At 41.5% G+C, this 14,964-nt stretch overlaps 2 protein-coding genes across 2 annotated transcripts; one reads left to right on the top strand and one right to left on the bottom strand.

Moving 5' to 3' along the window:
• Positions 1-481: 481 nt before the first annotated feature.
• On the bottom strand, positions 482-5,848 carry zmynd19 (zinc finger, MYND-type containing 19). Its single transcript, XM_023419464.2, has 6 exons — positions 5,604-5,848; positions 3,688-3,747; positions 3,480-3,586; positions 2,582-2,722; positions 1,818-1,998; positions 482-1,633 (listed from the first exon to the last, which is right to left on the bottom strand). Exons 1-6 carry the CDS (start codon positions 5,652-5,654, stop codon positions 1,490-1,492), a joined length of 684 nt encoding a protein of 227 aa, XP_023275232.1. The 5' UTR covers positions 5,655-5,848; the 3' UTR covers positions 482-1,489.
• Positions 5,849-9,039: 3,191 nt separating this feature from the next.
• bspry (B-box and SPRY domain containing) lies at positions 9,040-14,381 on the top strand. Its single transcript, XM_023419674.2, has 6 exons — positions 9,040-9,503; positions 10,198-10,296; positions 11,922-12,152; positions 12,345-12,370; positions 12,487-12,611; positions 13,411-14,381. The coding sequence occupies exons 1-6, from the start codon at positions 9,126-9,128 to the stop codon at positions 13,944-13,946; spliced, it is 1,395 nt and encodes a 464-aa protein (XP_023275442.1). The 5' UTR covers positions 9,040-9,125; the 3' UTR covers positions 13,947-14,381.
• The last annotated feature ends 583 nt before the right edge of the window (positions 14,382-14,964 follow it).

Below are 14,964 nucleotides of genomic sequence, written 5' to 3'. Positions count from 1 at the left end.
ACCCACCCCAACCCCAACACACATACCATAACCCTGCAGATGTAAAAATACCGTTGAAAAGACAGGTGTGTGTTAAAAACCAGCAAAGTAAGACTGACTGGAGGGATTCATACTAGGTGATAAAGAAGTGCCAAACCACAGAAGAAGAGCAGACTTTGGTAGAGATAATTTTGTTTCCATTTGATTATCAGAGAACTTTGACAGAGATACGTTGTCTCGAGAACATGAGATAATTATTTTGTGATCACAAGAGAACTTTTTTTTTTTTTTGTGATCATAAAAAAGGTCTATCAAAGTACCAAATAACACCTGGACCAGCTTTTTAAATACTAACTGGAGAACTTTCAAAATGCAGATTTTTTGAAAAGTGTAATAAATCTAGTTTTTAGGCAATTAAAAACTTTGTACCACATCTTAAACATCAAAACAAGTCCAATCAAACTGATTAAAAAAAAAAAAAAAAATCATGGGTCAAGAAAACTTCTAGAAAAAAATTAAAGCCTTTATTTGGCAGCTACTTTATTATAGAACAGTGAAAATATCTTAACCCACCAGTCTATGATTAAATATGAAATTTAAAACTGTGTAATATGGCCCCTTTAAGAAGAGAACAGACAAACATTAGTCCGGCCCGTAACCTATGTTGACCAATTCAATGTCCTTCAGTACATATTGGCAGCACATACACATACATAAACAAGCATACATACACATTCACACACATTCACACACACACACACACACACACTCCCACACTCAATACTGGTAGTGTGATTCAATCAGTGAAATCTATCTGATGTGTGTCGTGGTTGGCTGCATGGTGAGTACGACAGACAGGGAGGCGGCTAAGGTGTCGATGACCATGAAGACGGCAGCCGTGCGCACCAGAGAGGTCAGAAAGGGAGCGATACAGTGAAAAGGTCCATGTCCCATTGTACCAGCTGAACGACGGGTACTGTAGCCCCTGGGTCCCCCGTTTGCACAGACGTCACCACACCCAGCGGCTGGGTGGAGGAACAAAAGTGGATGACGACAACTGTCCATGTTCGACTGTGGTCCAAAGAAGCTTGTCCAGTTCATCAACAAGACAACTTTTTCCCCTCACATACAAAACCATAGCAGCAGGTAGAGCTCGAGGATCTCCCTCCTCGAGGAAAATAAAGACAAAAAACAAACAAACAAACAAAGAAAAAAACAAAAAAACAAAAACAAATAATACCTTTCCCCGTCATCCACATGAAAAGCAAGCTATGGAGAACTACCAGTTCTGGGAAGTGGCAGATGTCTTTTTGCTTTATTCTTCTTCCCCTCCTCCATCTTCTTTTCCCCCTGAATCCAAACAATCAAGCAACCAACATTGTTCTCTGTCGTTAGTCTCTTGTCAGCAATTTTCCCCATTTTGCACTTCATCCCCGCTCCCCTCCCCAAGTCAAGCCCTGCCCCCCTCCCCGTTCTCCCTCATCCTCTCCCAGGCGAGGATGAAGGCAGATCATCGTTCGGGCTCTGACTCCAGGGCCAGCACCCGCTTGCGCTCGCGACACTGCTTCTTGTGGGCGGGCCAGTCCCTCTGCTGGCACTGGGAGCCACAGTAGCGTGCCACCTGGCAGCGACCGCAGATGTTGAACTCCCGCAGCTGTGGAAAGACAGGGAACAAGGTCATTATAGGGTGTGAGGATCAGACTGTCAAACGCTTTGTTACTGTGATCCTTGGCAAAAATTTCACTGGACAAAACAACATGTGGATGGGATCTAGAGGTCTAAATTCAAATAATTGAAAATCATGCATGTTTCACAGGAATGCCAGTTTCAGTACATACCCTCCTCTCAATGAGTGAACAAGGAGGATAATGACACTCGTAGTAGGTGCAGGAGCACTCCTCTTCCTCCACCAGCTCCCCGTTAGCGTTGTAGTAGCGTGTGCGGCTCAGCTCCAGATACTGCTCCTCCACAGGGTCGGCTGGCACCTGCTGGATGGCCAGCCAGTACAGAGACTGCTCTCTGGACAAGAAAGAGAATATGAAAAGAAATATTAGGTATGTTACATGTTTCAGAACAAAAATGTGTGCATGTGCCATGTGAAATATATTACATTGGTCTTTTCCACAAGTCACATGATGACAGTGATCCAAACTTCCACTTCTCTTAACCAAGGCCACTCACAGCACTTTCTTCCTCTATATTGTGTAAGTATTGCTAGATTTACTTCTACTGCTTCTTTAAGAGGCAAGAAGCCAGTTCTTAACTTCTTAAGATTTAAGTGTCAGCTAACCAAGGTTACAAAACTTGATATTTTTCTACTCATTTTCAAGAAAATGAACCACTAAATGTAAGAAGAACCCAATGTGACTGTACCGTAAAGCTAATTTAAGAAAGGACATGGGGGGAAAGAAAAGCAAATATTGACACTTGTTTTTCTGAGCAAATGCATTTATGTCTTCTGCACAGGACAGGCTGGGACCTCAATAAATCAGACGGGCTTCTTTTATAGATGAAACTTCATGCTTGTGCCATGCTCTACATTCCTACAGTGCTACAGAATTCAGCCACTAGTACAGTAGCACTAGTACAGCTGTGGCCTGACCTTTGCTTGCTGGAAATCTCCTCTGGCTTGGGGCTCCAGCCTACTGGCACCAGTCGCAGGTTGTCTAGCCGGTTGTCCACTGTCACAGAGTTGATGTGGATGACTTGAAAACTGGGTGCAATGCCTCCTCTGTGCTTCTCCCTGGGACAAGACATGTATCCAGATCATAAGTCAGCCAGTCCACTACAACTTACAAAATAACCACAGCTCATTAAGACAATAACAGTGCATGACTTCTAAGGACCGTGAGGAGGACTTTTTCTTTCTCCTATTAAAATATTATCAGCAGCTTACTCAATACTTTTTAAAAACAGTACAGTGTAGAAAGACTTTAGTGGTTGAGAAAAATTTGATACTGTGATCACCATATGAAAGATCAATGATAACAATCACACCAACTTATCAGCAACTAAAAAGTGACACATTTTAAGACACATATCACTTGTCCACTCCACCACCAGAGTTTTTTTTTTTTTTTTTTTTTAAAAAGGTACCAAATTGTTGCCAAAAGTTTTACTGGTAGTTTCATGAGAGTTATCTTGGACGACAAGGGTATGGTCAGCTATAACGCACGTGCCTGCACTAGCAAGGACTCCAAATCTTGTTTGGTAAAGAAAAGATGCACAAAGCGATATGCATCTGGTTCATCTCTGCTTTGTTTTACAAACTGCTTCTGGCTCACCTCTAAAGCACTCATTCTGCAGTTTTAACAGACAGTACAAACAATAATAAGACATCTGGATACAGACGATTTACTTCTGGGCTGATTACGATCAGTAGGTCCCATCAAGGACAATTCCACAATAACGATGCTTGCCAGCACAGAGAGTTTGACTCTAGATGCCCCAACAGAAAAAAATGTTTATACTGCACCTGATATAATGAACAATTTACTTACCAGAGCAGCTCATGCAATGGCCTTCCTGCCCAGCGGCCTTTGCCAATGTCGAAAGCGTAGGCAAAGATCTTAGCTCCATTGCCATCCGCATCTACCTCCATGCGTGCCTAGAAATTGAATAATGTCATGGTTTAATATTGGCACTATCAGAAAAGGGGCAAAGGCAAATCTTGTGATAATCATTTGCAGTTGAAACCTCATTGTTTACCTCAAAGGCATAGTTTTCCACAAGCGGTATGTCCTGCTCATCAATCAGTGTGTATTTTGTCTGAAATTAGAAAGTTGAGAGAAAATACTTTATTTTTAGGTTAACACTTAGATCTGTAACAACCACAACTCTTTCAGGATAAGCAATCTTTTCATGGCCTTCTTTAGCAAACTGTCAGCTTGTTAAAACCAACATTTTGGAAACCTTTACATAGAGCCCAAAGGGGGGGAAAAAAGCCAATGTGAGAGGAAGACCCTATAAACTCATCAAATAACAAAATGTCAGCTACGTGCTAGTCTGCCCTCTCCAAGCATTCACAAATAGCTGTCTGAGTAGTTTGAAGCTCTATTCAAATAATTAAATTTTAAATAAATAAAATAATTTCCAAATTAAATTAGTGCTTATTTCAAAGTGAATAATTTGACAAGCCAAGGAGTAGGAAAACATCAGTTTTTCCAGGGAAGAATGCTTGTCTATTGCAGAACCACCATCTGTTGTTTAGCAATGGCTACCCACAACATTGAGTTCAGGTACCAATGACCAGGTTAAACATTTTACCAACCACCTCCCCCTGCAAAATTACATCGCAATGCAGCTTTAGCACATATTCATGCAAAATTTTGCTGGTTTAATGCTACTTATTAAATGTGGCATGTTAACAGAGGCCAGCAGCTGAGAGTATGTTCAAACTCCTATTGGGGAGTTTTCCCTGCACATGACAGCTGCAACATAGACATAAATAGAAGGAAAATCTCTTTTAACCATCAAAACTTTTAATATCATCAAGAGGAAAATTATCTTGACAACCTATTCTCAACCAACACAACTGAATGTTTCACCTCATTTTCTTTACATTAACCATATTTAGACTCTATACAACACCTTCATTAAAAGGAGACAATAGTTTTAACCTTGTTAGAGCTACCTGCCCCCTCAGTTAGTAGGTGGGATTTACAAATACACGTGACAAGATACCAACACAGCCCCACGCTTCACTGAGCATGGTACAACTCACGGGTGGTGTTGCTCACATACCAAAAAGGTCGAAACATGCAATGTGACACGTTGTCTCGACTGCCAGACTATTGTGTTGATCTAAACCACCGGAGTGACATCATGTAAAGTAGTTGTGTGACTGCTCACTGGAGCCCAGGAGCCCTGTCACTCAGCAGGTGGGCAAACAAAACGGTCTGCACCGTTCATCCCCCGAGTGTGAGGGTCTTGTGACACCAGCAACCCAGAGCATTTCTTGACCAACATTCAGCCACAGTTTAACATTGTGATAATTATGTAACTTTATCCAAAACAAAAAACACGTTTTAAGTTTTGGGTCACAGCTGTTGAGTAGTGTGCTGTCTTGCCGGTGCTTTGTCACGTTGCACAAAAGAATCAGTTGATGGAGCATGGCAATGGCTTCCTCATTAGCAGACTCTTCACCGTGTAATCCAAATAACAGAGCTAGCGTGGCACTGCTAACTGAACCACCGACCGTTAACGTGACATGACCCAACGCCGACAACAAAACAACAGTATTCTCCATTTCCACACTACCCGATACGGGTAGTGACAAAAAAGCACCCACTAGTTTACCTTTGTGACATTATTTCACCGATTAATGTAGCCAACAGCTAACGTATCCTGCTATATGCTAGTTAGCGTTAGCTTCCTAGCGAGACTGTGCGGCGGCGGAGGTACAGAAAACCAGTCTGGCTCGGCACGGCCGGCTTTCCTAATCCGCTCAAATGCGGCTAAAATCGGTACAGCCGAACCACTCTTGCATCGGCAAAGGCTTGGTAACAATTTGCGCGGTAGACTAGCAGCGACTCATCATCGCTAAATATGTTTTTTCCAGCGCCTTTTGTGGTCCCCGCGGGCCCTCCCCCGGCCGCACATGGCAGTCCTGGGATCCAGCTCACCTTCCCGGCCACACGGCCGAGCCGTACGATCCCGAGCTTGAAGTCAGACATCAGGAGGACGGGCGGTGGTGACAGAGAGAGGCGTAGGTTCCAACCTAAACGTTACTCAGGTTTAAAACTCGCCGGGGCAGCCCCTCAGCCCCAGCTGCGCTGCCAGTTTGGGTTAACTGGTTGAGTGTTCGCTGACTCCGGGTCTCTCCGGCAGCAGCCCAGCCTCGGTGACACACCGCCGCTGGCGCAGGAAAGCCGAGCGAGCTGCTGGGGGCGGGGCGGGACGAGCCGCTAACCACACCGTCCAATCAAATTCGACGTTAAGTTTTTTAACGCCAGGCGTCCGAACACGCTGTCCAATAGAAAACGAGTATCTCCAAGAACCGCCTGTTTCAGTTACTACGTCAACACACTCTCGTGACTTCCAGCCATTTTCCCGCGAAATGTTTGATAGCTGGGTGGGATTATCTGCCTTTATTCAAACCTCTAACCGATTTATTACAGATGTGTTTGACGTCATGGTTTATGACGTTTACTGCGAAATTAGGCCTGATGCAGGACATTGAATATGCAGCGTATTTACATCAGTATTACTGCCCTGCATCGATGCTACTGCAAAATTATTCAATTATACACGAATGTTTATTGCTCAGCTATGTGCTTAGAGGTGTGTATCAAGTAATAACCGGCAACAAAGGTTTCAAAGTTGAGTGCATGCATATATAAATTATTTAGATATGGCTTTTTTCTGACCTTTTTATATAACTGATGATGGTATTCAATTGGCTACTTAGTATGATTTCTCAGTTTAAAATTAAATATTGAAAAAAATTGAACACGTGTAAAAACAGAAGGAAAAACACAATGTGCCATTTTGCATCCCAATTAGCAGCAGTGGATGAGCTGGAAATGAGAAAGAAATGCAGAGATTGAAGTTTGGAATATAGGGGCATTAAAGAAGGTTAATCTTATAGCAGCTTAATAAGTGCATTCATCAATCTAAATAAGCTTCAGCGCCTGATTTCTGTCATGTGGTCACCTGCATCTTGAGTTTAAATCCCTGCACATCTGTTCCGTGATGAAGATGACTTCATGGTTCAGTTAGTAAGGTGCAGAGCACCCTCTGGAGATCAGGAGCTGTATTACAGAAAGAAGCAATGGAAACTTGAGTCACGGGCTGCTTTAGAAAACTGGAAAACTGGAAATTTAAAAGGTGTGTTTAAAAAGATAATTAAGAATTTTAACTAGAAAAGAAAGCTAACTTACTTTTTTTCTTCATCTTTTCATGACATTAAAAACACAAGTACACAAGTACAAGAACACGTTTATTTTCTTAAGCCTGAACACACCTCAGATTTTCTTAAAGGTAAGTAAAACTCGTGTTTCTTTCTCCACAGCAAATTAGGGACTCAGGTGAGGGATATTTTAACCTTGTAATAATGAAATAAGAATGAACCAAAACCTGTATATAAGATCAATTAAAACATCATCACATGATGATGCAAATCAAAAAGAAATGTCAGGTAATTGTTGCTACTGTATACTGTATATTGTCTGTCGAAAAGCTGTCCAGCTGCAATAAGATGTCTATACTTTACCTGTTAAAATGTTAAGCATTATGTCAGACATGAAGACAGAAATAGCTTTTTTCTCCCTGTTTTCTATTTGTTTAGTATTTTCCTGCAAACCTGTAAGGAAGGAGAGTACAAGGATTCACATGTTCAGATCTTTCTTCCAAACACAGAAAACTCTTGTTTGATACATGATCTGAACACCTGTATCCTATATGTCTTGTGTTTACTAGTTTTACACTTCACAAAACAGCCTTTTATGCTGGTATAACAATGGTTTCCCTGTGCCTCTGCTGTTTCCATTTCAAAGTGAAATGTGTGGAAACCCACCTAAGGCCTGCCACTCTTCTGTCAGTCACTCCTATCCAGTTACCCATAGACGTGGAGCTGGGAAGAGTGGGAGATGTGTCGTTCTTGTTTCCTCTCAAACTTAAAAACAAGAAGTCTGTTTTGGGAGAGAAAAGGATGCAAAGACAATACAAACTTTCAATGGGATATCTCTACTGCTAGTTTCATGTGACATTATCACACTGTAAACAGTTCTACTAATTTAACACTATCAATAGATTATTTTTGTATTTTTTAGTTGCCCCCAGTGTTCTTTTAGAAATAAAAACATTGTTGGAATGCCACACCTGACACACCGACACCTCCAGACATTTTCAGTGAATAGCCAGGCACCTGTTTATAATAGCAGACCATCTTTCATAATGTAGTCTACATTTGGTCTTCCTTGAGGTTATTCTCTCTGGAATTAAGTGCTTTTCCAGACACTGGGTGTTGTTTACTGTTGCAAAACAGAGCTGTCTCTGAGGTGTGGCTGCAACTCTGATCCCTGCACATACTCATATGATGAAACAGAGTATCTATCACACCTATCCACCATGGAAAATTTAATTATACTCTTCTGCAGTTTCTTAGTTAGTTTGTACAGTTTCTTTCATACTATGGGTAATAATTCAATATTACTGTCTATTGTCTTTCAGTAGACTCATATTGATGATATGATATGATATGATATATCATTTTGCAAAATCCTGTTTTCTTAAGTAGCAACATCACGTCAAATAGTAATCATAAAATGAGAAGTTGCAGCTTTTGTTTTATATCTGAGTTTTGTCTGATGTGAATTACTGTAAATGTGGTTTTGCATGGTTTCATGTGGTAACATATATCTCACCCAGACCAATTTCACAGTAACAGCTGGATTCATATATTCATATTAAGGCAAATTTGTAACTAAGGATTTGGAGTTATTGATGAAAAATCTGCATTTGTGCTGAACTGACCGGTGCTAAACCCTCAATAAAAGACATATAAATTATATGAGAATGCAGGTTCAAATCCTGTGATTTGCACATAATCCCTTAAATTCAAGAGTGAGTTGTACTTTTAAATGTCTGATGCATTAATGTCTGATTCATTTTAATATTAACATGCTGTGTGTTTACATTAAAACTAACCCAGCAAGTGGTGTTAAGAACAAACTACCCAATAGATTATAGTCTTAAATTCAAATTTGCATCCATTACCAATTCTTTACCTGATAAATATTTACCAGAAATGTTGTCAGGTTGTCAAGTAAGAAGCAGCCTACAATATTTCCCACTGAAATATAGTGTTGATTACAAGTCAAACTTTGAGTAACAAAGAAAAACAGGGAGAGAAAGGAGATAGGAGAGAAACTTTAAATATAAAACTTAGTATTTTAGGTTGTTATATGCCCTATGAATGGATTTACCAAGTTGTGGTAGATAATCCTGCAAATGACTTAAAAGACTCAGAAGACGGTTATCAGCTGACGCCCAAACCAAACAACAGAAAACCAGCAAAGCTCTGACCTCTGATGTCCATGTCACTTCCTTGTTCCGCTCACCTGTTACACCTGTGTTACAGCGCTGCGCTGTAGGCTATAGGTGCGACTCCTTCCCAGCCGGTGCACCTGTTGTTTTAATGTGCCATGTCGAAGGAGCTCGTAACGTGCGAGTTAATATGCTCACCTACATCGAGTGAACAAGGGGAGACTTTGAAAAGCAAGGGGATGGATTGTGAGCAGCCTATTTTCTCGGTATTGAGCGGCGGTGTGAAGATGGAGGTGGGGGGGGAGTCCTGTGACGGTGGCGGCGGCGGTGGCGGAGCGGCCTCACCGGCTGCGACCATCTCTGACACCGAGTCCGGGATCTTTTCCGGTGAATGTGAACTCTGTGTGGAGCACGAGTCTGAGCTGGACTGGTTCTGTGCCACCGAGCAGAAACTCATCTGCTCTCACTGCGCCATCGTGGGCTCCTGCCACGGACACACTGTGACCCCTCTGGCCACCAGAGTTACCACAGTCAGGGTAAGTGTGTCGAGCAGCTCGTACAGGCTACTGTATGTGTAATCATAAAGTTATTTCTCTTTGACATTGTAGCCCATTGATTTTGCTGTGGCACATTATTGGGTATATTTGGTAGGCCTATATTTGTTTTGTTTACTGAGGGCACCTGTAGTGTTAAAAATAGCCCAGGAAGGTTACTTTCACTTTATGTTAGTGGGGTTAGTTTCTAACTAGCTCATAAGCCTCATAATTTACTATTATTATTGATTTTATCATGTATTTCACCGTTTAAATAATCTAGCTTCCTTGAGAAGAGATTGGCTATTTCTTTTATGGGAGATTTTTCATGCTAAACATGAGAAAATGTTTTCAGCCAGTCATGTGTCAAGGACAGCAGCAGGTATGAAGCCACGAGGACTGACTGATAGCATGCAGAAACAGTGTTCATATTATTTGACTGATTGTAATAAGTGTGTACTTGATCATTGTGTCTTGGGTGTGTCACTTTTTACATATGGTTTTCCTCTATGATTCCTCTGCATGGAATTTAAAAAGACAGGATTTTCTTGTTGTGTCTCCAGCTGGTGATGTTCAGGTGTTGTGATATGTTTGTTCAAATCAAAAACTGCAGTGTGTGTGTGTGTGTGTGTGTGTGTGTGTGTGTGTGTGTGTGCGTGTGTGTGTGGGGGTGTTGGTATGTGTGTGTTTTCACCAGAACCAACTGGTGGATGTGTGTGAGAAAATGCAACTGAAGGCGCTGAGGCTTGAAAGGTTTATCGACCAGACGCTGACGACCAAGGAGCAAAAGCTTCAGGTGAGAAAAACCTCTGTTCCCCACCCACTCAGCCACACACTTAATAATCACATAGACACAGTTCCAAACTTAATAATGTTACACATTGCTCAGTGGTGCCCACACTGTGCCACGAGTTCAGTGTTTTGACATTGGTTGGCTCGTCTTCATGAAAAAGTCACATGTGCTTTGCGGACATGTGGGGTTTGCGTGTGGGGATACTCTCCCCTATAATAAGTCTCTTTGCATTAAGGCTACAACTAAGGATTATTTTCATTATCAATCAATCTTCTGACTGCTTCTTTTGATTATTCAAGGTGTTGTCTTCAAATGAGTTTTTTTTGTCTGACCAACTGTTCCAAAATACAAAGATATTCAATTTACATTGATACACTTAAATAGCTGGAACCAGTGAATTCTTGGCATTTTTGCATAATAAATAACTTAATCGATTCATCGGTTATTGGACTAATCATTTCAGCATTGGAATACCTTCATATTTCTTTATGTGATTCAATGTGTGAATACTTGGTGCAGCATAAAATATCAATATACTGAGCATGCTGCTTAAGTCTAAATTCTTCTGAATATTAGGTGGATGGTATGGCTGTGTCTTTTTCTCAATTCACTTACTCCCTAACAATCATAATGACATATAATTATTGTGACATAAATTATCTTAGAACAAATTTCCTATAATGAGGTATTTCATAGTTGTAAATGGTTGAGTAAGATGAAAATAGAATTTGTTCTCTTACCTTGGCGTTAAGTTTCTGTTAGCTGATTCAGTCATTTTCTCACCACCAGGCAACAAAGCAAAGGTTGCAGAAAAGCTCCTCATTCCCTGCACCCATATTTATTAACCTCTCTTGACATAATGGGTCCACAGTGGTCACAGATACAGGTCCTGCATGTGCAGTTTTACAAGTAACAGAGAAAACCAGACCTTGGGTAAACGTCAGGAACATTGTAGAAAGAAAACAGATGATATCAAGTCACCAAAGCCAATATGTCTCAATATAAAACAAACTTACTCGACATGGTGGAAACGATTTTGTTGGTCAAAAGCCTTGTGAGTGAATCTTTTTAACTTACTGTGAATTTGCCAAGTGTTTGTTTGGCTGCTTACGAGCAACAGAACCTTGGGCAGGGACACTGTTTGACCAACTTGTACCTGAAAGTTTGATTTAAGGGAGGCCTGAATCATTTGTGGGCCACACAACTCGTATGGGGAACTGTAGCTTTAGAAAATACGATTCCCTCTCCAACTAGGAACTCTGACTTTAAGAGCCATTGTGCGTTATTTCCTAGAGGGAAGAAAGTTATTCACTTGTTCTGCTCTACACAAATTGGACTCACGTGGATTCTCATAAATTCAGAAAGTGTTTTGGTGATTTTAAACTGTTGACTATAGTGATAATTATGCAGTAATTCTTGATTGTACAATTAAATTCAAAATCCACACAATCTAAGGGGTTTATCTTTTCAAATGAAACAGTCAAGTAAAAATCCCCCTTGTTTGAGATGCTAATGCAAAGCTAAGTACATGGTCATACGAGCTGCTTTGTACTAAGGGTTCACAGGATAAAGGTCTGTAATGTCTCTCGACTGTACTATATCTTCTTCTCCCCTGTCTCTCGCTGTAGGCAGCGGCGAGCAGGGCGAGGGAGACGGTGCTGGCTCAGGTCAGCGCGGCGCGTGAAGCCCTGGAGGAGGAGGAGCAGCGTCTCTTGGAGGAGGTGCACAGAGAGGAGGAGCGGGTGGAGCAGTGTCTCCTCACCCAGAGAGCCCACTGGAGCCAGGCTTTGGCGAGTCTGTCGCAAACACGCTCGCGTCTGGTGCACACGCTGACGCACACTCCAGATGCACAGCTGGTGGTGAGAGAACCGGGGGCAGTTGTGGCAGGAGGGGAGAGAGGTTCAGTGATGACTGGGAATCATTATGTGAAGATTTTTCTGAAGAATAGAGGAAGTTGTGCTCAAATATCAGTGTCTTCATAATGGTCATAAATTACTGTGCTATCTTACTACCCAGGAGAGTAATTGGTTGTTTCCTGTCTCATCTTTCAGACTAGTGTTCAGGACATAGCTGAAAGGTAATCTATTCTCACATGACATGCTTGTGAATATTATATATATATATATTTTTCCTTGCTCAGGAGATACCAGAGGAGTAATATCTCTTCTCTCTGTTTGTGTGTGTTTGTGTCAGGGTGGAGGAGGCAGAGGGGGTCGGGGAGCCCTGTGATACGGAGCAGCTCAACCTGAACCCGGGCTGCAGTGACAGCAAGCTGCTGAGAGGTCTGTGGGCCACTGCAGTGCTGCTCGGGCCAAACGGTTAGTAGATTTTTATTCAACTGGAAATCATCCTGGAGCTTGATGCAAACACGACAGATCCAGCGGGAGCATAAAAGGTTATTACATGCACTGGTGAAGTGATGAAAATCCAGAAAATGGGAGATTTTCAAACCAAAAGCAGGGAGTGAGGAGGAGTGCTTATTTTGTACATTCTGATCGCTTTTTGGGTTTGTGATAAGAAAAGTAATAGTAATTTAAAAAAAAAAAAAGGAGTAACTGCATCATTTTGCTTTATTTCAACCTCTTTGATCCTCTTTGAATTTTAATTTCATCATCACACATATACTGGTGCTTGCATTGGAGACACATGTGCAGATACCTTGCCTTCAGTACTGTCGTTGACAGTTGTTGACTTGTTGTAATTTGCAGTATCTCTGGAAATACTGTAAATTGCACATAACACACATGTATTTGGAGAGTCTACATTTTGTCCTGATGTATTTTTGCTTTACAGTTGGAAGCAGCAGTAGTGATACTACAGAGTAGGGCTTGGATGTCTTCGTGGTTCTGTTTTAAAAAATGAAGGGAGCTGATTTTAAAACTGATCTAAACATTGGAGAAAATTGAGAGAAATTACACCATAGAAGATTTGAAAGAGGGTGGCACAAAAATCAAGGGTCTCTCATTGAAATCTGGATGAAGGACAAGCATGATCAGGTCTACAGTACTCAGAGCATTTCATTACGGTAAAGAATTTTCAAAATGCCAGATATGATGTCTGCCTATAGTAATGCAGCAGTTTGTGACATCCTCTCCATCTTGGTCCTTCTGCCCACAGCCTATGGATCGCCTTATTTAAAGTTTGACGAGCGCACTTTGAGTCCTCTGCTGTCCCTGTCTGACGACTTCTGCACTTTGACCTTCCTCTACAAAAAAGTCCGCAAGTCCCCTCCCTACGACCCAGCACGATTCGACTGTTGGCCCAACGCGCTGGGTTCACTGTCTATGTCCTCCGGCACCCACAGCTGGGTGGTGGATGTAGGCCAGAGCGGTGCCTTTAAGGTCGGGGTCTGCTATGCCTCTCTGGAACGCAAAGGCTCAGGCAACGAGGCGCGGCTGGGCTACAACACTCAGTCCTGGGTGTTGTCTCACTATGATAGGGACTACTCCTTTGTCCATGCAGGGAAGAAGGTGCCTCTGCAGGTGGTGAGGACACCCAAGAAGATCGGCCTGCTGCTGGACTGGCCGAGTCAGACGCTGCTGTTTTACGAGCCGGACTCTGGTGCCGTGCTGTACTCTGTCACGCAACACTTTAGTGCCCCGCTGCTGCCGGCGTGTGCTGTGACTGACCGCAGTATCACCATACTGCACTGACAGGCAGTCCACACTGCCAAAAGCTAAATTACCTTAAACATGTGAAGAAATTAAAGGGAGAGACTTTCTCTAATGCAAATATGACCAGCAGTTAAACATCGTCCATCTGTACAATAATGAAAACTCCAGACACAGAATCAGTTTCTATTTATTCTATTTACTGTGGTAGCTGGTTCTTTTTTTTTTACTGTTTTTAATGATTTAAAATTCTTTATCTGTTGAGCATATTATACAGTAGTTGTGCTATTTTGACTGACAATGATTGTTTTTTTTATGAAGTTTGTGTTTGTTTTTAATATGATTGTTTGTATGATTAGTTTGATCTGTGTGATGAAGCTTCTCCAAGAATTGTTATAGAAAGTATTAATTACACTGGTTGATCCAGGACTATTGTAAATCTTATGTGGCAAATACTCAGTAAAACAATTATTATGAGTTGACTGTTTTATTTCAAAAGCACAATTATTTTGTAATTTTTCCCTGCAATAATACAAAAACACAAAACTGTAACTGTCATTTCAATTTCTTCTAATTTTTATATTTGGGGCAACTTTTACGCCCAACTGCTCCAGTGGGCAACAACTAGGGAGCTTCCAGATGTAAATGAGTGTGAACAGCATTTTGAGTCCATATTTGACAAAGAGCCAATTTAGGAAATGAGGTCATAATATAAATTTTGGGGGAGAAACAGATTTCTACACCGCTGCTATTTCTCAGTAGTTTATGCATAAACCCACTAGAGGGCAGCAATGTCAAATGAAGCTTTGAACAGTGCTGCTCTTGAAGATGCATCATGATGGATCAGTGAAGTAAATGAGCGAAAATGTAACTCCAGGACCAATTGAAAGTTAAGGGTTCTGACTACAATATGAGAAAAACTCAGCAAACCCTTAAACTGAGCACATGTGTGGTACCTGCTGAATGAATGTGTGTGTGATTTTAAATAACAAAATGACATTTATATTTGATATCAGTGGGAGACAGAGGCTGGATATACTTCTATTTAATTTAGGCACAA

The sequence above is a fragment of the Seriola lalandi genome, unplaced genomic scaffold (assembly GCF_002814215.2).
Source record: "Seriola lalandi dorsalis isolate HSWRI2012SDOR001 ecotype SW California unplaced genomic scaffold, Sedor1 jcf7180002054606, whole genome shotgun sequence".
In the NCBI taxonomy this organism is placed as follows: domain Eukaryota; kingdom Metazoa; phylum Chordata; class Actinopteri; order Carangiformes; family Carangidae; genus Seriola; species Seriola lalandi.
This window is presented reverse-complemented; position numbering and strand designations above follow the sequence as displayed.

What these genes read in the sequence shown, in the direction of transcription:
- zmynd19 (XM_023419464.2), bottom strand. Translation starts at nt 5,654, where the DNA reads ATGTCTGACTTCAAGCTCGGGATCGTACGGCTCGGCCGTGTGGCCGGG. An exon ending in TGGAAAACTATGCCTTTGAG is followed by an intron (nt 3,587 to 3,687) that starts GTAAACAATGAG and finishes TTCAATTTCTAG; the next exon opens with GCACGCATGGAGGTAGATGC. An exon ending in GTTCACTCATTGAGAGGAGG is followed by an intron (nt 1,634 to 1,817) that starts GTATGTACTGAA and finishes GTCTTTCCACAG; the next exon opens with CTGCGGGAGTTCAACATCTG.
- bspry (XM_023419674.2), top strand. Translation starts at nt 9,126, where the DNA reads ATGTCGAAGGAGCTCGTAACGTGCGAGTTAATATGCTCACCTACATCG. An exon ending in CCAAGGAGCAAAAGCTTCAG is followed by an intron (nt 10,297 to 11,921) that starts GTGAGAAAAACC and finishes CTCTCGCTGTAG; the next exon opens with GCAGCGGCGAGCAGGGCGAG. An exon ending in GTTCAGGACATAGCTGAAAG is followed by an intron (nt 12,371 to 12,486) that starts GTAATCTATTCT and finishes TGTTTGTGTCAG; the next exon opens with GGTGGAGGAGGCAGAGGGGG.